The sequence below is a fragment of the Lagopus leucura genome, unplaced genomic scaffold (assembly GCF_019238085.1).
Source record: "Lagopus leucura isolate 7727_CA_CO unplaced genomic scaffold, USGS_WTPT01 Super-Scaffold_73, whole genome shotgun sequence".
Classification (NCBI taxonomy): domain Eukaryota; kingdom Metazoa; phylum Chordata; class Aves; order Galliformes; family Phasianidae; genus Lagopus; species Lagopus leucura.
The window spans coordinates 42,733,018-42,753,460 of record NW_024962252.1 but is presented as its reverse complement, the minus strand read 5'-3'; the positions used below and the strand labels follow the sequence as shown (position 1 = coordinate 42,753,460).

The 20,443-nt window shown below is 40.7% G+C and overlaps 2 protein-coding genes across 6 annotated transcripts in view; both read right to left on the bottom strand.

Annotated features, from left to right (window-relative positions):
* Window positions 1-1,176: 1,176 nt before the first annotated feature.
* FABP7 (fatty acid binding protein 7) lies at window positions 1,177-4,541 on the bottom strand. The gene is made up of 4 exons (XM_042887609.1): window positions 4,402-4,541; window positions 3,706-3,878; window positions 2,985-3,086; window positions 1,177-1,444 (listed from the first exon to the last, which is right to left on the bottom strand). The coding sequence occupies exons 1-4, from the start codon at window positions 4,526-4,528 to the stop codon at window positions 1,394-1,396; spliced, it is 453 nt and encodes a 150-aa protein (XP_042743543.1). The 5' UTR covers window positions 4,529-4,541; the 3' UTR covers window positions 1,177-1,393.
* An 11,628-nt stretch (window positions 4,542-16,169) lies between these two features.
* PKIB (cAMP-dependent protein kinase inhibitor beta) overlaps window positions 16,170-20,443 on the bottom strand; it is a 52,570-nt gene continuing 48,296 nt past the window's right edge. For all 5 annotated transcript variants that reach the window (XM_042886954.1, XM_042886990.1, XM_042886979.1 and 2 more), the window contains exon 3: window positions 16,170-17,066. In XM_042886954.1, coding sequence (XP_042742888.1) covers window positions 16,981-17,066 — 86 coding nt within the window. In that variant the 3' untranslated portion in view covers window positions 16,170-16,980. The remainder of the gene's footprint in view (window positions 17,067-20,443) is intronic.

Here is a 20,443-nt window from a genome sequence, read left to right as displayed (position 1 = left end):
TAGATTTTAAAAGCTAGCAATACGCACCATTTAAAATGTATTTATGATTGTTTATAGTTGAAGACTCAGTCTTCTACATTTATACTGCTCTCCATAAGAGATAAACACCCTGATGTTTTTCCTTTTCTGAAAAAGCAAAAGTGAAGGGAAGAATGCTGTACATGGATGCAGGAGGCCACTTCTCATGACACTGGGAGCAGATCAAAAGAAGCACAGTTGCAGGATGAGGCCTGGAAGACTGGGCCCCCTCCTGCACAGCCCCAAGTAGCTGAGTGCTGTGCTCCCTCAGCCTGGGTGAGAGGGTATAGTACCAGCATATCAAAATGGGTCATGGGTCAGCACACTAGAAAACATGAGATCTTCCAACTATGCTCCCCTGTAATGCCAGCAACCCATTTCAGTGTTCCTAATAAGCTGAAAAGTAGGGCACTCTTCCACCATACTAATCTGTTAGGGAATATTACACAGGATAAAGTTTTGATTTCTCTTTTTGTTCAGAGTGCACGTTATTATTACACCCATTACATATTAGCTGTAAAACTACAGCACAGGAAGAAGAAGCCCAAAAGGTTTGTTTGATACTATTTCCCCTGTTTCTTCCCAGCCCTGTGGAGACTGATGAAAGGCAAGCTTTGTGCTTGTGGTTCCCCCAGACCCACCCTGTCACGTTGGTTCTTTCCTCTCACCCTATGAAACACTTGGTTCTCTGCACTCTGATGTACTCCAGTCTTTTGTATATATGCTGTGTTTTGTTTTGCTGAAACAAAACAAACTTCTCTTAACTATTAAAACCAAAACGATATCAAAGGTTATCTACGTGCTGACCTCAGCCTGTCCCAGATCACAAGATCCAAGAGACTAGCTGAAACTGGGTTGAGCCTTTCACCTATTTGCCTACTAGGGCTTTAGATTTCTTCAGCAAGAAGCCACTTCAGTGGTAGGAAGGTACTTTTCCATTTTCCACATAGTATAGATCACTGGGGCAGCATGGACTATGTTTTTCTGCTGTTCAACTGAGAAAAAAGGAACTTGTACAGCAGCTCCCTCTAAAACACTGGACTATTGGCCCAAGAAACACAAAAAGGAGCACAAGTTTAAAAAATCTTTTAATTTGTTGGATCTCCATTCTAAAACAACTCAAATATATTTCATTTACTGTAAAAACAAAACAAAACGTTTCAGAGTTTTTATGCAAATTTTATCTTGTTGCAATATACAGCAAAAGCTTGCCAATTTGATGGCAAAAATTTCTTTAAAAAAAAAAAAAATACCCCCTCCCAGAAAAAAAATTCTTTATTAACCTTTCAATGTCAGAAATGTACATTTAAGCTACTTTCAATTTTGGACAGTACATTAATCCATCCACTAGATGTAACATCTGGTAAGGTGAACTCTATGCTTTCTCATAGTGGCGAACAGCCACCACATCACCAAAGGTAAGGGTCTGCAAGGAAAAGAGAAGTATTAGATGCTCAACCATTTTCTGTAATGGCTAACACATTAAGAAGTCTGTACAAGAACAAGATTTCTCTATAAGCTACATAGCATAATAAATAAGTTGCCAAGATTACTGATATTTTAAGTAAGTAACAAGAGAAATCTCAAAGTTGTAGGTGCCATAATAAATCCAACTTTCTCCTTGCTTTCAAACCTAAGAAGCTCATAATGCACTTTTGCAATACAACCAAGGTAAGGACAGAAATGGCTTTCTAATTTTGTGAATACAATTTCTCAAATACAGCTTTGGTTTGAAAAAGATTTAATACTTATTTTGCCAATGCTGATCTACTTGCAAAACGTAGAATTTTAAAGCTAACTTCTCTATTTTCATGTTCTATGTTATTCTACATAAGCATACACTTAAGAAGAATCTCATACTAAGATAAATGCACCCTATACACTCATGTGGCTAAAACTACCAAGTATTCTGGTTTCTACAGTAGTGTACAACACTGACTGCAGAATGTAAGCTTGAGTATTTCACTAAGTGGAATACTGCCTCCAACTGCATTCAAATTCTGAAGGAAATGCTTTCCTGCATATGCATGTAGATGTTCCCAAAAAACAAAGCACATAGTTTTCCTTGAACCACTGTCACACTGTGTTGCACTGACCATAAGAAGTTTTTGTTGTTTGGAATTCTCCATCCACAAGAGTGTTCTCTGAAGTATTCAGAAAACAAAGCAAACTGTTTTCATCCAACAGCCAATTTACACACATTACTGTGGTTGAAGTTTTTTGTTTTTTTTTTGTGTGTGTGTTTTTGGTTTTTTTGTTTTTTGTTTTTTTTTTCCCCTGCAAGATACATCTGTATACCAAACATAGCCATGAAAATCAGCCTGGACATTAGAGTAACTTATGCCACTTATTCACCCCATACTCCTACTCCTGAAAATTCGGCAAGAGAACAAACTTAAAACAAAAATTACTTTTTTTTATTTTTGTACAAATGCTATTTTAAACATTTTTAAACAAGAAAGGGAGAATAAGTCCTTTTGTATGAAATAGGAAAAGCTATTACCTCCTGTAGTACTGAAGTTTTATTCTCCTGGAGAAATACTTGTTCTGTGTAATTCTCTATTATTTACATGTGCATATACAGAACAAGCTATTAAAGAAATCTGAACAGAGCATTGTCTACATATTCTTGATTATTATATTTCGCAACTCAAAAGAAATTATGTTATATATAAATGCATGTATTAAAACTGTGATTTGCAATATATATTCATTTGGGCATTTCCATGAACTCTAGAAAGGATGCACTTCGAGAACCCACAGACTGGCCTGCCTGGAGCTACAGAGCCATCAGCAATTTTCCAGCAAGATGCCAAACAAAAAGTAATGATCTGAGAAGTGTCCACTAGCTTCACCCTGGGTTTAGGTTCTGTGTTACAGATACCTGTGAAATTCACAAGCTTGAGGCAAATGTGAAGGAGGAGCATTAGTGGTGTACATGAATGCTCTGTGACTTTTGTACTCACCATTACCATTCTGCCATCCTTTATTTCTCTTACAAAGTTTGTCTCTTTGCCATCCCATTTCTGTACATGCACTAGCTTGTCTCCATCCAGGGTCACAACTGACTGTGAGATATTAAAGAATACAAACACTCATTTACCTGGGATATTTGAAATTCTACTCACAGGATAAGCATATACTTCTCAATGGAATTCTCTTCAACAGATACAAGGACCTACAACAATAAAGTGGTCCCAGGCAGGCAAAGCAAAGTACATGAATCATCCTTATTTTAAGGATGGGATCCATACAATTCATGTTTGTACCAAAAAATGGGAAAAAAAAAAAAATTGTTTCTTTAGAGTTCTAGTCTCTCAGGAACCATCATTTTGGATGTGCTTTGGGATAACATTTATGTTGAGCCCCTAAAGACAGAGGGAGAAGCGTTCCTCCATTTTGGAAAGGGTCACACTAAATGGTCTTTGTGTCAAAAGTAAAGAAAAATGGAAAAAAAAAAACTCCTCGGCACTGGACAGGAGAAATGGGGCTGAAAACACAACACACTGATTCAAAAAAAGACCCAGCACACGTCACCAAATACAATGCAATCCTGTCTTTTTCCCCCCATCCTTCCCAGCACTACAACTGCGACAGCAGTGACATTTTCCCTTCCACCCCACCGTGCAAGGATATCACTGGGAAGGGGGAGAAAAGAAGGGATTCTCTGAACGAGAGGTCACTTACTTTGCAGTTTCTGTCGTCGGGGGTAGTTTCATCAAATTCCTCGCCCAGTTTAAAACTGATTTCTGTGTTTTTGAAAGTGCTCTGAGTCCTGATCACGACTTTGTCCCCCTCGCTGCTGATGATCACCGTGGGCTTAGTCACGTTCCCCACCTGCCGCATCGCAAACCCCACTCCTACACCGCCAGGGAAAAGCAGAAATCATCACCCGCTTTTTTTCTTTTTTTTTTTTTTTTTTATATACACCCTTTCGTTCACACACACAGGCGCAGACAATTCTTCCCCCGCTCTACAGCTTTGGGACGCCGCAGTGCGATGCTGCTTCCCGTCTCGCTTCCATCCCCGCACACCCGTCCCTCCACGTGGGTGCGGCGCTGGATCACCCATCGCAGAGCCCGAGCAACGCCGCGGGGCCGGGGCCGCCCGGGTGATGCCCCGGCACAACGCTTATCTCTATTTGTCTGCCGCGTAGCTGCAGCAGCTCAGCTCTTATCCCACGCTCTCCCGTGACCCGGGGCTGCTTGCAGCAGGCTGAGGGCAGCCATCCCGACACTGAGCTTCCCGCATAGCTACCCGGGCACCCCCGGCAAGGAGCAGGGGGCTCTCGTTCTCCCCGATAGCTCTTCTGTAGGACTCCGATTTATTTTGTATTTCACTGTGATGCATATTCTCGGCTCCGGATCTCCCGGTAGCACCTACCCAGCGCCTTCATGTACTCGTCAAAATTGTGGCTGTCCGCCAGCTTCCACGTCGCGCAGAATGCCTCAACCATGACAGCGGTTGTCGTAGTGCCGGGAAACACCACAGGCGCCTCACCGTCCCGCATTTAAAGTCCGCGCCCGGCGGGGGGCCGGCGGGAGGGGAGCAGCGGGAGAGCCGCCCACAGGGCCGGACGGGGCCGGGGCCGGAGTCTGCCCGCCCCGCTTGGAGGGCTCTCCCCGCCCCGCGGCAAATCGGGCTGCCCGGGGATTGGTGGGGCCGACGGTGATGGGGCGCCCGCAGGGCGGCATCATTATCCCAGCGGCGGGAATTTTTTTTATTTATTTTTTTTCCATCTGGATGGAGAGTTTTCTTTCTTCTACTTATTCTTTGAAATCCACTAGAAGCATCTGGGGCCTGTCCCTTTTGTGTCTTGCAGGAGGTTGCCCAGCTCAGTAGGACAAGGTTTTTGGGCGATTTTCCCGAGCGGATTCCACAGCCTTGATTCTAGCTCTCAGTTCTCACAACAAAGCTCAGGGGCTAAGTGAAGGCAGTTTTCTGTGATTTGGGAATAAAACCTCAACAACTGTCTACCTGGGCCAGCCATAATAACTACTAGTCTTCTCAACAGTATTTTTAGGCCACCATTAGCTTTTCTTTCAGGCTTTTGTGCTGTGGCACCTTCTTTTAGTCTAGGGCATTGATGCTTGATTTATCACTTTTTACTTGTCCTCAGAAGAATTAACTCCTCTCTGCACCCCAGGGATACAATCCTAATTCCTCACATCACAAAACACAAGTTTTGTTAGTCTTGATAGCCTAACTAAGGGTAGGGACTACTTCTCTTTAATTTTCCATCTCCTTTATTTGAAGTACAGGCAGAGACATAAAGTGTCAGTGGTTACGCATGCCCTCCCGCAGCTCCTTGGTTTATGTCCAACTTTCTTTGTTTCTGAGGTTTCTGAACCTTTATTTCTGGGAGTCTTCAACTCTTCTGAGCTGTATTTCCAAGACTTTTCAACTTGTGATCAAAAACAGGGAGAGGAAGAGCATCATGGACATATATGCTCAAATAGATACTATTTGCAGAAGCCCTGGAGTCTCCGCTGATCCTTCTGGTGCTGCTGCTTCTGATCCTTCGCGAATGCAGAGAGCCCTGGGATGTCTCCTTGCTCTTTCTACTCTCTGGGTCTTGTTGCACAGAAACAGCCTCATGGATATTGCAGGATAGAAAACTCGTAAAAGTGAAGCAATGCCACTGCTGGTAGCTGGACTGTTCAAAAATTCTTCTGTCTTGTATATTCATTTTTGCAGCACTGCAGCCTGACCCCCGGGAGGCAGCCACTTCAGGATCCAACCTAATTTAAGCAATCACACCTACACTGATGGCTCAGTTATACCAGGATTTCTCAACATTCTTGGCTAAGACAAGTATTTAGTCTTCAGTAAAAATAACACTTTCACACTTTGCACCATGCTTTAGATGTTAAACAGGGTCTGATAAAATGTCCACATTCCCTCTGCTTCTTAGTCAGGTTGCCAAAGTCATGGCTCTAGGTTTTATGATGGTGAGATCCCACCTGTCTATGGTGGTGATGATCTGGGAGCAGGATAAACCAGAAAGAGGAAGTGTTGCATTACCGACATCTTCTGGGGTGACCACAGCCAGAAACACTTCCCATTGCCGTGTCTTGTAGGTCTTTATGCCAGAGATGTGTTCATGTCAACAGCTAGTACAAGCCTATAGCAATGCTTTTCTGTTCTCTGGAATCACACAGCAGTATGAAATATACTGACCTTGTGTAATTTGCTGCATAAGAGACAAGCTTAGAGTTCCTGTTACTCTGAGGAGACTGTGAAGGTTTCAACAGACTGCATATGCCATAGCACAGAAAACTGATGTGATGAATGGTATCTCCAGAGATTTCCCTCTGGCCACCTGGGGACGTTCTCATTTATACTGAACTCTTTACGCCACTTGAGCAGTGTCAAGTAGGCACATTTGAAATCTCTGTGAAAGAACAACTTGAAAGATGAAAATACTGTAGCAAGACAGCACTATGTAATGAGTAACCCTGGCTCCCAAAGGTCATTTAGGGTGAATGTGGGACTGGTCTAACCTTCAACCTTTGAATACAGGACACAAAACCTGCTTTTTGCTACTCTTCCCTCGTGTTCAAGTCCTGCTTCACATGTCCTCAGGCATTCCAAGAATAGAGGAGCAGCCTCAGGTCAGCTCCACTCAGCCCTTAAAAAAATTCACTTGTTCAAGGGGAAAAAAAGAAGGAGAGCAGCACAAAACTGTCATCAGGCAACTGCGATGGCAAAGTTTGACCAAGCAGTTGTTATACATGAATACCTCATACTCAGTGCTGGGAGCAGCTGAGAAACGAATCAGTGCAGCCAATCACAAAAGGCTTAGTATATTGATTATGGAAAAGTAGAAAAATTGGTGCAAATAGTGTTTGAAGAAATAGTGTTTGAAGAAAGGTTTATCTAGTCTTCTGCAAGTCTCTCTGTGGATCTAACACAGGAGGAGTTCCCTTCCTAAAGCAACTCAATTAAACCTATCATTTCACATCCTTGTAGTACAATAGCCAGGAATAAGACATTACTCTATAGAGTAGAGTTTGGTTAATAGTTAAGGAGATATTACATTATAAGAATTTCAGATAATTCAGTGTTGACTGCATTATTGAAACATTTTTGTGTTTGGATCAGCAAAGGTTCTGCAGCTGGAGAACATTTTCACATGCTCTCATGTATGCAAAGTGATATCAGATCCTAACTCCTCTGATGTGAAAGCAAATATTGAAACACCAAGGCCTTGTAAGTATAAAATTTCATTGAAAACCAGCATGATTCAGGGTCCCAACTGATTCAGGAATTTGAGGAATCTCTTAGCATTCTGAAATACACAGGGAGCTACATATGAATTAAGTGAATCAAAAATAACGTGTATCTGAAAGTAAATATTTCTTTCATTTACATTGAGCAGGCTAGGGTATTCTCAGCACTCTCTAACCTTGTATGAAGCCTCTGATGTGACTTCTGTGTGGCTCTGATGTCCATGTAATACAGAAAGGGCTAGAGTTTAGTAGCTATTATGTCAGATGGGGTGATGTAGCTTCAGGGCTGAGTGTGATTCGATTTTTGGTGCTGGAGAAATATCTAATGGCAAAGAGGGCAGTAGAATGTCCTTAACTAAAATTATCTCATATGTTCTCTAGTTGTCTAAGAGATTTGCTGATCCAGCTAATAAAAATAAACAATTTAAGTGCTTTTGGTGAGTCATCGAAAAACACTAGGTTTACTCTATTGATATGCAGCTCTTCAGAAATCCTTGTTTAAACAAAAGAGAGAAATGCCTTGTGAAAAAGACACCACCAACATCCACCTCTGACATTGTGGGCCAACATAATAAAATAGGAGGCATTACTTTTGGAGCAGCTCTTGTACAATTTCAGCCTGGCTAAGTGCGAGGTTAGCTTGGTTGAAATAAATATATAAATGATTATTGCAGGGGCAATAGTGACTCTGAATGAAACTTTGAAGCCATACAAATAGGGTGAACACGCTAAGTTAAAATATTGCAATTTGTATAAACATAAGAATAGTGCACATGTTTAAGCCAAATAGATGACTTGTGTTTGACTAGATTCTAGTTTGACCGATTCTGGAAGACTTGTGTAAACTTGGTGTTCAGAACAGACCAGTGAGAATACTAGTGGAGCAGAATCTAAGGATGCTGTATTACTCTGCGGCCAAGAAGACCAATGGTATCTTGGACTGCATTACAAAAAGCATAGCCAGCATGGCAAGGGAAGTTACCTTCTCCATCTGCTCTGCCCTAGTAAGGCCATATTTAGAATACTGTGTCCAGTTCTGGGCTCCCCAGTTCAAAAAAAGAGAGTGATCTCTTACAAGGAATCCAGCAGAAGGCTACAAAGATTATTAAGGTTCAGGAGCACCTTCTATATGAAGAAAGGGTGAGTAACCTGGGTCTGCTCAGCCTGGTGAAAAAAAGACTGAGGAGGAATCTGATAAATGTTTATAAATATCTAAAGGGAGGTAAGAGGCAAGTGGATGAGGCCAGGGTCTTCTCAGTGGTGTGTAGCAATAGCACAAGGAGTAATGGCCTAAAACTTGAACATAGGAAGTTTCATACTAACAAGCAGAAGAATTTCTTTATGGCAAAGGTGACAGAGCACTGGAACATGTTGCCAAGAGAGGTGGTGGAGTCTCCTTCTCTGGAGATACTCAAGACTCGTGTGGATGTCTACCTGTGCAACCTACTGTAGGGTACCTTCAGAAGGATTGGACTCAATGTTCTATTGAAGCCCCTTCCAAGCCCTGCAATTCTGTGATTATTAACAAAGATAGGGAATGCTTTTTAACATCAGCAATCCAAATTTTACAGTATTAAAGATACAGGTAATCTCTAAGTAATATATTATCTTTCTGCAGCCCTAGTATATGCCATGGAGGCTGCCTAATACTTACTGAGAATATTTGACATTCAACATAAGCAGTCTTGAACATTTGGATATTACCTGGATGCCTCTCTGTTTATCCAGCTGTGGACTGACAGGGGAGTCACAGCCTGCCAAAGCCACACCCCTGTGGCATTGTTTCCTCTGATTCAAAATCTCTCATGTGGCACAAGCCATTTCCTCTGAAGTCCTAAACTGGCAGAGGGATCCAGGTATGGTTAATGCAACCTTGAAAAAAAATGCTGAGTTCCACAGTCTTGATAAATAATTTAATTAGATTATCAACTTATGGGTCTGTTGTTAAGGAAAATATGCCTATCACAGATCAGGCAGAAGTACTTCTGAAATGTTAGCTCATAGTAGGTGACCTAGATATAATTAAATACCTTCCTTGTCAATTCATTTACATAGTGCAAATATATCCCTGCTTTACACATTGGTTTGTGTGAAACGAATTATTTTTCAGTTTTCACAAGTCTAAATATATAAGCTTCCTCAAACATAAAGTTCAAGAGCAAGTTTAAGCATTGCAAAATAGCCTATTACTAGCTTTAAATAAGGACTAATAACAAGACAAACTTGGGGAAAACTCATCGTCTTTGCTGTTAGGAGATTAACCCTGGAGAAACTAAAATAAGACTGGATCTTCAGTCTAGTATACAAAGGTATGAAAGCTTCTAAGTAGAAGTTAAGTCTATATAAATTTATATTACAAATAAAGTGCATAATTGTTGTAAAGTACCAGAATAACTTTAAAACCACCTTATTATACATTTAATTCCTGTCAGCTGTAAACTGGATTAAAAGGTACAAACATGGTTTTTTTTTTAGACGTGATAGAGGAAGTAATTCAGAGAAGTTCCATATCCTGTATTATGCAAGAAATCACATGAGACAGTCACAATGAGTAAGTCTAGACTAAGAGACTTAAAAGACACATCCAGCCATGTGTGTAGGATTATGCTTTGTCAGATCCAGACTCTGCAACAGGAGAAGATGCAGATAAGCATAAGAAAGAAACTAGGCATGTAGTATCCCTGCCTGGATAATCATGGGACTCACTTCCAGGACTGTCCTGAAGCAATTGCCAAGTGGAGATGTATAGATACATCTACTATTCCTTTAAATTTATGCATCCATGTTCATGTTTCAAAATATCTCCTCCAACATAGGACCGTGGTAAACATAACCAAGAGCCTCTGTTTATCACAAGCTCCTTAACTCATTCTGTAATATTTCAGCAAGGCTTCTAGTAACATCTTCCTCCAGACCTTTGAAACTTCCTTGAGCAGGTGGTGGGAGCTACACCCAGTGCTAAAGACATCCAGAGTCCGGAAGCAAGGAAGGATGCAAGAGCAGGTCTGACTCACTCATGCCAAGATGGGCTTGGCTGCTTTGCTTAATGAAGGACTGCAGAGGGAAGTGACACAGCTTTCTCTCTTTTAACTCTTCTCACTGTCCTTTGTCTCCCCAACTTCAATTATTTTCATTCTTATATATCAGTATTTCATTCTATCTTTTATAAACTTAGCTAGAAATTTCCACTCCTGAAAGCTCATGTTAAAAACAACAACAACAACAACAAAAAAAACCATGAAGTCAAGAGATCGAAGGCTGTCTAAAAGGACATGCCTGGGATAAACTTATTTTAGCACTTCCTTACATTGCAAAACCAGCTCTTTGCATGATCACATGCTACTTTTCTCTAGAGCAACTTTAAGTACACAATACAGTCTATTCAGGTTACAGCTCAAGCTGCAGACATGGTTGGCACCCACCAGATACGGCTGCTCAGGGCCCCATCCAACCTGGCCTTGAACACCTCAAAATATTGAGCCCAGCTTCTTTGGGTAGCCTGTGCCAGTGCTTCACCATCCTCTGAATGAAGATTTTTTTTCCTGAAAATTAACATAAATTTCCCCTCTTTTAGTTTAAAGCCATTCCCACTTGTCCTGTCACTATCAGGCTATGTAAAAGGTCTGTCTCTCTCCTGCTTATAACCTCCCTTTAAGAACTGGAAGGCTGCAGTGAGGTCTCCCCAGAGCCTTTTCTTCTCCAAGCTAAACAACCCCCTCCAACATCCCTGCATCCTTCCTATGCTGGGGGCCCCAGGCAGTATTCCAGATGGGGCCTCACAAGGGCAGAACAGTGGGGAACAATCATGTCCCCTGCCCTGCTGGCCATCCTCCTTTTGATGCAACCCAGGACAGTGTTACCCTTCTGGGCTGCAAGAGCACACAGCTGGCTTATGATCAGATTTTCATCCACCAGAATCCCCAAGTTGTTCTTTGCAGGGCTGCTCTCAATGAAATCTTCCCCAGATAATCTGGGATTACCTTGACCCAAGTGCAACACCTTGCACCTGCCCTTGTTAAACCTCATTAGGTTCACGTGGACCACTTTTCCATCCTGTCCAGGTCCCTCTGGACGGCATCTCTTCCTTTCTGTTGTGTCAACTGCATCACTCAGGTTGCTGTTTAAAGCACTACCTGGTGATATTGGATATAAGGAGGCGTGAGGAGGTCTAAGTGAGCAAAGCAAGGGGCAAGCACTGAGGAGAGGCAGCGTTGAGATTGATGCAAGCTTTGAATGGCGTTAAATATGAAATTCAGGCACAGGGGAGGACCGGAATGGGCAGGCTGGTTGGATGCTTCAAGCAGAAGCTACCCGCTCGACGAGACGCAGACCGGCTGTACCGGCTGTTAGCAGCGGTAGCCGAGGCCCCAGCAGGGCGGGCGGCAGCGCCCTCTGCCGGCTGCGCTCGGCTCCCCTGCGGAGCGTGCTGTGGGTCCCTACCGGGGCCGCGCTGCGGGGCGCTGCCGCAGCTCTCCCCTTCGGTTCTTACAGGAAGAGAACCGAACTCTGCCATTTCTGAGGCGGGCGCGGCAATGAACACTTTCAGGGCCCGGCAGCTGGCCTGGCGTGGGCTCGGGCGCCATCTCGTGCCCGGCCTCGTGAGCGTGACCTGGCTCTCACCCAGCTGAGCAGGGAGATAAAGTGAAATAATAAAATAGCAGGTCTCCACTTACTGCTAATCATTACCCAGTATAGAACAGCTTCAAGTAGGGAAGGTGAAATAGTTCTCCTTGAAAAAATCAAAACTGTCATGTGGTGGTGTTAGCACCCCGACCCAAAGCACAGAGCAGGGATGTAACACTATGTGGGCAGACACTGTGCAAGGGAGTGAGCTGGAAGTGACACCAGGAAGGAGCAGTGACAGCACTGTGTAGCTGAGAGTGTTTAGCTAGGGCTATTTTCCCAGCCTACGTAATCCATTAGAACAATATTCTCAGCAATGAGAGACTGCTGTTTGCAGTTACCTTTCTGCATGCTCAGGATCACATGGCTCTTACAAGATGCACGGACCCCTAGTAAAAACCTGTGAGTGCCTCAGATAAACTGGACACATTCAATCTCTAGCCAGGCCAGCTGCCTCGCACTTTGCTGATTTTGAGGTTTCTTGATCACCAGACTCAGTTTATTCAAGCAGGCTACCTGGCAGGCTGAGGATCCCACTAGATGGCAGGACAGTTAAGCTCTTGCTGCTTTCAGCCAAACCGCTTTGGATAGCACAATCAGTGCGCTCCAGTGGGCTCAGCCCTTCAGGTCTGTGCTGGGCTGACCTGGGCACCCCTCGCGATTCACAGCAGATCTGCAGCTCTCAGCAGAGCAAACATAGTCTGTGCAAAACTGGTGGAGAAATCAGTATGGAAATCTCTGACTCTTTAATTCTTCCTCATGTGTTTTACCACACACAAAGCACCAGCAGGCAGAACAGAGGAATACAAATCAACCCTAAGTAATCTGCTGCATCCTGAAATATGTAAAAGATATTTGGAATACATGATGGTAAAGTGTGGATTACATATCATATACCTACTGCTGTGTTGTCATTGTTAACTAATGCAAGCACAGTTAAGACTCCATATGATCACCACTGTATTTATCAACGTGTAATAACTGTGTATCCTCTCACTATTTGGGAATGATATAGAAGATACACTTCCACATATCCTATTGTCAAACAGTAGGCCGTTGTGGAATAAGTATAAATGCACTGGTGTAACAAGCAAAAATTAACAATCAGCTAATGTTTTGATGTGACTCTTACATAGAAGTAGCTAAGGATTATTTAAATAAATACATGGCATATACGCATATAGCAGCCAGTTTATCATCATCTGTTTATTAACAGCATTCATGAAGTGAGTTAACTAATTAAAATACACTTTGAAATTGACTGGCTTGCATGGTAAACTTGAAGAAATATTTATATGCATAACTCTTCATCTGCAAGGCCCAATTTGGAAACATACAATGTACGCAAAACATTGTATATGTTTTGTCATTACTGTAAGTCATTACTGCCCTGTTATGAGCTGGAGTGAATGTTGTGCAACAGAGAATTGGTCACTGTGAGTAGGATCATAGGTCCATATAATCAAATACAATGTCTTGAACAATGCAAAATTATATGATGTTACCAATGAGTAGTTTCCTTGCCTCAAGTATTTGTTCAAGGACTTTACAGAATGGGAGACATTTTCTGTACACTTAGTAACTCCTGAGTTAAAACTGCAGTTGATGTAAAACAGTCTTTTCCTTCAGTGACCTATACATTACCATCAATGCTTTGGAAATTCCTTATAAAGTATACCAGTGCTTTGATGATCATTTCATCCAGCATTTCTTTTTAAAGCTCAGCCTATGCAGTTACACCAGAATGATAGTATGTGGCACAGATGAAGGTAGCTAAAGGAGAAATCATAAGAAAGCATAAATCATGAGAAATCATGAGAAAGCATAAATTAGATTGTTCTAATAATCAGTCCCCTACCTTAAAATCTACTTACTCCTTCATTGCCTTCCAGAAAACAAATGGAACTTTCCTAATTTATAATAACAGAAGATATGCCTCAGCATGTTCACTTGCCTCTTACATGGAGCTCATGATGAACAGCTGAACAAAAGAAAATTACCTTCTTAATGATATCTGAAGAAGAGTGAGGCCAATTTTTTTATGTGTTCGAAGAATCTAAATTATTAAATTTTCTAATGTATGCACAATTAAGTTACAGAGTTTTATTTTCTATCCTTTTTTTTTTTTTTTTTTAAGTATGCAGAGTGGCTGAGAATTAATCTTTACCTCATTGAGTTCTGAAATTTGGAGACAATAAAGTTACTGTTTTTGCTTGGTACTAAAATAAATGTCTTGGCTCTGTATAAAAGCCCAGGATGGTGCTTTTATGCTGATGAAAAAGATGCTATTACCTGTGCTGCACTTGCTGCAAATGGAAATTGGGATTAATGCGTTATAATACAAAATTAGCCTTAATAGAAGTTTGCTGCTGTAATTTATCAAGTTAATTAAATATGCACCTAATTTTAAGCACTAAGTATTTCTACTTACTTCAGTGAGACTAATCTACATTTAAAGCTAAGCATATTTTAAAATATTCTGCTGATTCATGGCCATAACTTTGTAACTATATGGATTAAGAGAAAACACTAGCATTAATTATTCATTATCTGAGCTAATAGGAAGGTGGTATGTCCTGGATATTAGTTAAAACTGGTTAAACTGGCTCAGCAGGGAGTATTCAGAAGCACTTAGCTCTTTACAGGCACAGCTAAAGTCCAGCAGGAGTTACTGTCTATCTTCAAGATACCAGCAAGAAAAGGAACCAGAGCTTGCCCAACTCTAGCTATACTTTGGACAGTAACCCTGCTTAAACCCCTGATTCCTGGGTACTGTGCCCTTGAGGTACCCAAAGAGCTCAGAAGGGGCTTGGCTAACTCCTGTCTGCCTGAGTGAGGAGTAATACAGAACTAATAAATTCTTCTGGACCAAAGTTTTCAGCACAATGTCTCTCATGCCAATCGTTTTTAACTGAGTTGCATTTTAAATCTTCCTGTTTGTCTTTACATCTTATGCAGAGTTTCTTCTTAAGCTTCTTTCTGCACTCTCAATGACAGGTTCATACAGCAAAAGTAAGCACCAATTCTCCTACTTGTTTATCACCCTGGTTAAGGTTCTAAATTCAATATCTGTGAGTAGTGGGATGTATGTATGTCTGCTGAGTAATTTTATAGACAGTTTAACACATGAATAATTTGCTAGCTTTAATTGGTTCACATGATTGGTATTTTAATAGGAAAAAAAAAAAAAACCTTCAAAGCTTTTCAAAATAGAAAAATATTTAAGTATCTGTTCCTGTAACCCAAATTTCAGAGTCTGTTTAACGTAAGAGAAAATTCTAAATATATCCAGTGCTGCAACTGTGAAGGGAGAATTCAATACAGGCTGTGACCCAGAAGAGCACTTTAACATACGCTCCACTTAAAGCGTATAAGGAATTCTGCTTCAGTAATACTCAACTACTTGAATCCCATTGGATCATTTTAACATCTTAAATTGAACGCTTTCATGTGTCCCGATGCTATAAAGGAGACTGGAGTATGAGAAAAGGACTGTAACACAGAACAAAAGTGTGCATCACAAATACAGTTAATTTTATGTCCCTCTCCATTGTGGTTTTCAGCTTTTGTCCTCTGCTAGCTCAAGTTTTCAGACTGTCTTAAGCCACCTGTTTTGCTACAGCGGAGTATGTTATTTCCTATTCCAAACTTTAAAGTAATTCTGGGATGCTGCACTTGTTGAATGAGCACAGATAGCTGGAGAGAACCCAGTGTTGCTTCAGCTGGATAAAATCTACCCTTTACTGAATGGTCCCTAAAAGACAGCCTATTAATAAATGCAAATGCCTATTATGAATGGTAGCTGTGTGGAAAAGCCTCTTGCAAGATGTCCACCAGCCATAAAATTCACAAATATTTTGTAGGTGGAATATCAGTCAATTGTGTGATGTGCCTATGTGGGACACTTCTTCCATCTTGCCACAGTCCAGCAGAGAGACTGTGTATGTAAATAAAATAATTTGATTGTCAGTATTGGTCAAGTCTCACAAAGTACAAAAAACAGCTGCAGCTCTAGACAGCAGTAAGGGTGTCTGTGCATGAATCTTGGATTTCTACAGTAAAGGACTGCATGCTGGGTAGTTTCAGGAGCATGGCCTTCATCACACACACACACACACACACACACACACACACACACACACAAAAAAAAAAACCCAACATTTAAATAGATAAAACTCTGTAAAAATCACACTGGAACACTTTCATCAGCAGCAAACAGTAAAGCAAAAATGAGATGCAATAATTATATATTATTATGGGGTTTTGAGTCTTGTCATATAAAAGAAACATCAAAGATTCAACAGAAGACAGAAAATATGATAGCTATTTAATTTCCATAGTGAGATGAACAGTTTTAATCACTTACAAACATGGCTATTTTATTTCAGATATACATGAACAGCTACAATAATAAGCCTCAAAACAGAAATGACAGAAATAGCAAGACTGCTAGGAGTGGGATAGATGAGATGATCTGCCATAATTAAATAGAGTGTAAAGAGACTTAAAAAATGAACACTGGTAGTTTAAATGCTAAACAAAATGCTTTGAGGTCAGGAAGAAGAGAGAAAAAAGTTAGTTTTCCTATTTGTCACATCCATCTTCTTATACCTAATGAGAACAAAAATCTCTGAAGATATACTGCAGATTGGGTCTGTAATCTAATACATACTTATTATCTTAAAGGAGAGTGAATACACCTCTGTGTAACAAAGAAGCTATTTTAGAAAATTAAGAAATAGGACTTTTATTTTAAAGTAATCATTACCTGGTACATCTGCTATCTATGTTCATTAAAACTCCCAAAGAAGATTAGTTTGGGTGAATAAAGTAATCATTAAGCAAACAAAAAAAAAAAAAAAAAAAAAAAAAAAAGAAGCAGAACAGATACATTCTTTAGTTCTCTTCCCATTTGGATGCGTAGAACATTTTTTCTGATGAACAACAGCAGAAAAAACAGTAGTTCCATGTTAAAGCCATCTACGTATAAGTGTGTCACGAAAGTCTTTCCTGTGCTGTTGCAATTGCTACCACACTTCAAAATAGGTAACAGGGAAACTCTGCAAAGTCTGTCGACAGGTTTCATCAGTCGAGCAGTCCTCAGGTATTAGGAATTGCTGCTCTTTCCCTCTGCCTCTTGACTTTCCAGCAAGGCTTTGGATGATGATACTTCTCCACCCTCTGCTCCTTCATCTAGAAAAAAACACAAACATTTATAATGCACACATTCTTACAGCTTTTTAATTACAGTCAAATACTTGGGCTTATCGATCACTTCTATTTGGATTGGCTCTTTATTACCAAACTCATGGGTGCTCTGGAAAGAGTGATAAACTCAAAATATAAAGAACCTGCACAGACATTGTCCAAAAACAATTTCCTATTGGTTCTGATTTCCATGCTCCTTGCACATTCTGATAAATTTTAAGCATCAGATCAGATATAACTTTTCTTTTTTTCTGAGTTGTTTTCAAAGTCAGGTTAGAATATAGCACTCCTCTGAGCACAGTTTGGGTTCTGGTAGATAACATTACATTTTATGAACATGTCCGTTATTTGTCTGACCTTCTTTGCCACTAAAAACATAGCAGAATTATTTTTTTTTTTCACAAGATGAGGGTATATATATATATATTTGTAATTCTGATTTTGAAGTTCACTCTTTCATAGATCAGAATGGAACGATGACATGGCTAGTACAAATAAAAGCACACCAGCAGAACTGATTCATGGTCATGGTCATCATTAGATATGTGGAATTCTGCTCTGTCTCTTCTGAAGCCCATATTCTCTCACTGAGAAATGACAGCTCCTCTTGCCTTGATTTCCTTGCAAAGCACAATTATTTTCACACTATCCTCAAGTCTCACATAGCATTAACAATGGCAACAAAACAGTTTGTGTACTCAGACCTAAGACAGACTGTAGCTTCTGCAAATCTGGTTGTATCATCTTCCAACTTTTATCTGATTTAATAATCATAATCTAAGAGGTCAAATTTCAGGAATTTCCCTGGAGATTTGCCATTAACACATCACAAACAGACAATATTATATATATTCGTCACCGCTTACCACAGTAAATTTACACCACTGTACACAATAAACTGCTTGATGTTGTCTGCAACAGCCTCTGGTTTGGAGGCTTCATAGTTTAACACTGGTAAATTAAGAACTCAGTTATTTGACATTCTTCAGTATTACATAGCACAGCACTTTTAAGGAAAGGGAGACAGAGTCATGTCCTCTATTGTCTGCTTCTGTGTGGGGTTTGATGTCCAATATTAGTGGAGTCTTGTAGACAGGGTAAACAGAGTTTGCTAGAGGAAATCCAAACTCTTATTTGCAGCACAGGTGCTACAGGTGCTAAGCTGCTGTGTATCCAGACAGTTATACACAATTACCTAGAATTATTTTCACCAAGCAACATAAATTATTAGCAGAACAGACCCCCAAAGCAGATTACAGAAGGTCAGTGTAACCTCTTTGCTCTCAGACTTTTTGCAGATTCTTCTTTAATCCTGGAATCAGGTGGTGACACACTGCAACAGGTTGCCCAAGGATGTTGTGGATGCCCCGACCCTGGTGGCATTGAAGGCCAGGCTGGATGTGGCTCTGGGCAGCCTGGGTCTAGTAGTTGGCAACCCTGCGCATAGCAAGGGGGTTGAAACTAGATGATCATTGTGGTCCTTTTCAACCCAGGCCATTCTATGATGCTATGATTCTATGACTCTATGATTGTTTAATATGGTTCCACTATAGCTTCCCATCAGACTACCTTTGGGAAGTATCAACTCTCCAAAACTAACACATCAGCAGAGGTGGGTAGGGTACAGATAGCCTTCCTGTCAGACTTGGGCTCTGTGAAAAATAGCTGATGCCAAAACATCTCCATTCATTTCAAAGTGAATATTAATTTAGTGGAATGTCCAGAGTGCACAGAAATTTGTATCACACAGCAATGGTCCTTGCATTTTCATAAAGAATATATGCAAAGTCTCTTTTATCTTCTAAACCAGACAGAAGGTATTAGCAAATCCCGTTTCTGACCTTTGACTCTGACAGCAAGTGACAGCTTTTTAGAAGGAAAAGAAATGTATGATCCAATGAGCATTAGCTAAATGTGAAGCAAGATGGAGAGCCCTCCTCACCATTCCCCGTAGTCTTCACTAAATCTTTCAGAAAAAAATAGGGCATGCTTTATATAGCCACATGTTCTATCTTCTCTGCTTTTCTCATTTATCTAACCTCTTTGTTCTGAGCTGGCAATGGCTTTCATTTTAACAGCTTATTGCTAAAGCCAAAGACAAGCAAGTTTTGTCCATTACAGCCCCAAATGTATCACAAACAAACAATTTCCCAGTCACGGCATTGTAAACTTTCGTTTTATTTTGATGACTTTCCCTCAGTTTTGCTTGCTGCCCAATTGGAAGTTTAACTGACAAGAAAATGAGGCTGCAATTCCCATTTTGATGCTTGCGGAATTCCCAATTCACAAAAGCACCCAAGCAGTGCCCACTAGTCACAGTGTGTCTAGCTGTATCCTGCATTCACTTATTATCATGACTGCAAAATGCTGATAACAGCAATTACTCCTTCTGGGAGTGCTCTGGTGCCAATGAAAAAAGCAAAGGATAATTCCATGCTATGAATTGTTCTTCAAATCTCCTTTTGTTTTTAAGAAAGCACTGGTACATACTGCTCAAGCTAATGTAGCTGTGTTTCATTTCTTCTTAATGCACTTGGATGAGCACCAGGAAAGGATTACTCTGTCTGGAGTACTTCTATTATCTTGTACTGTAACATTTCTTTTAAGAAGACACCCACTCTTTCATGTTTACTTTTATGCAGGAAAATATATATATATATCGGTGAATAATTTTCCATGCCTTAAAAAGTATATTATTTCCAATTTTCCAGAGTCAAAATGAAACAAACATGAGGAACTTACCTGTACTGTTGTATTTTTTGAGCTTTGTTTAACATGGTTTTATGTATGCCCCTCAAGGTTAATTGCTCTAAGCAGTACAAAGGTTAGTTATTCATAGCACAGCAATGAATATTCCAATGGGTTGGACTTCCCAGTCCAAGAGCTTTACTTCCACAATGTCAAATTCCCACCTGCCTCCTCTTTGACAAGGGAAACAGTTCCCTCCTGCAGGAACGTGGCCCCTGGTCACTGTGTGCAATGGTGCCAAGTGGAAGAGCTTTTTCGGAATTAAAAAGAAGATATTTGAAAATGAAAGCATTAAATGTTAATTGCCTGTCTATACTTTGGAATGGATTTACAATGCTGCAATCACGTACACCAGAAAGAGGACATCTGCAAGGACATCTCAAATTCAAGGAGTCTGAACTGCGTCTCATCTGCTGTTACTGACCTGCATAACCTTGTATGCACTCTTAACACAGTGCCCTTCCGTCTGCTTTTCCAGATTCCCCTAGTTCTCCTCACTACTGCCCTTTCACCTAGGCATATATAACTGTCCTTGCTGGCTTTCACTTATTTATGTCTGTCCTCTCCTCTTCATAAATCCTTGGCCTTTCCTTTTGCAAAAGTAATGCCTCCTT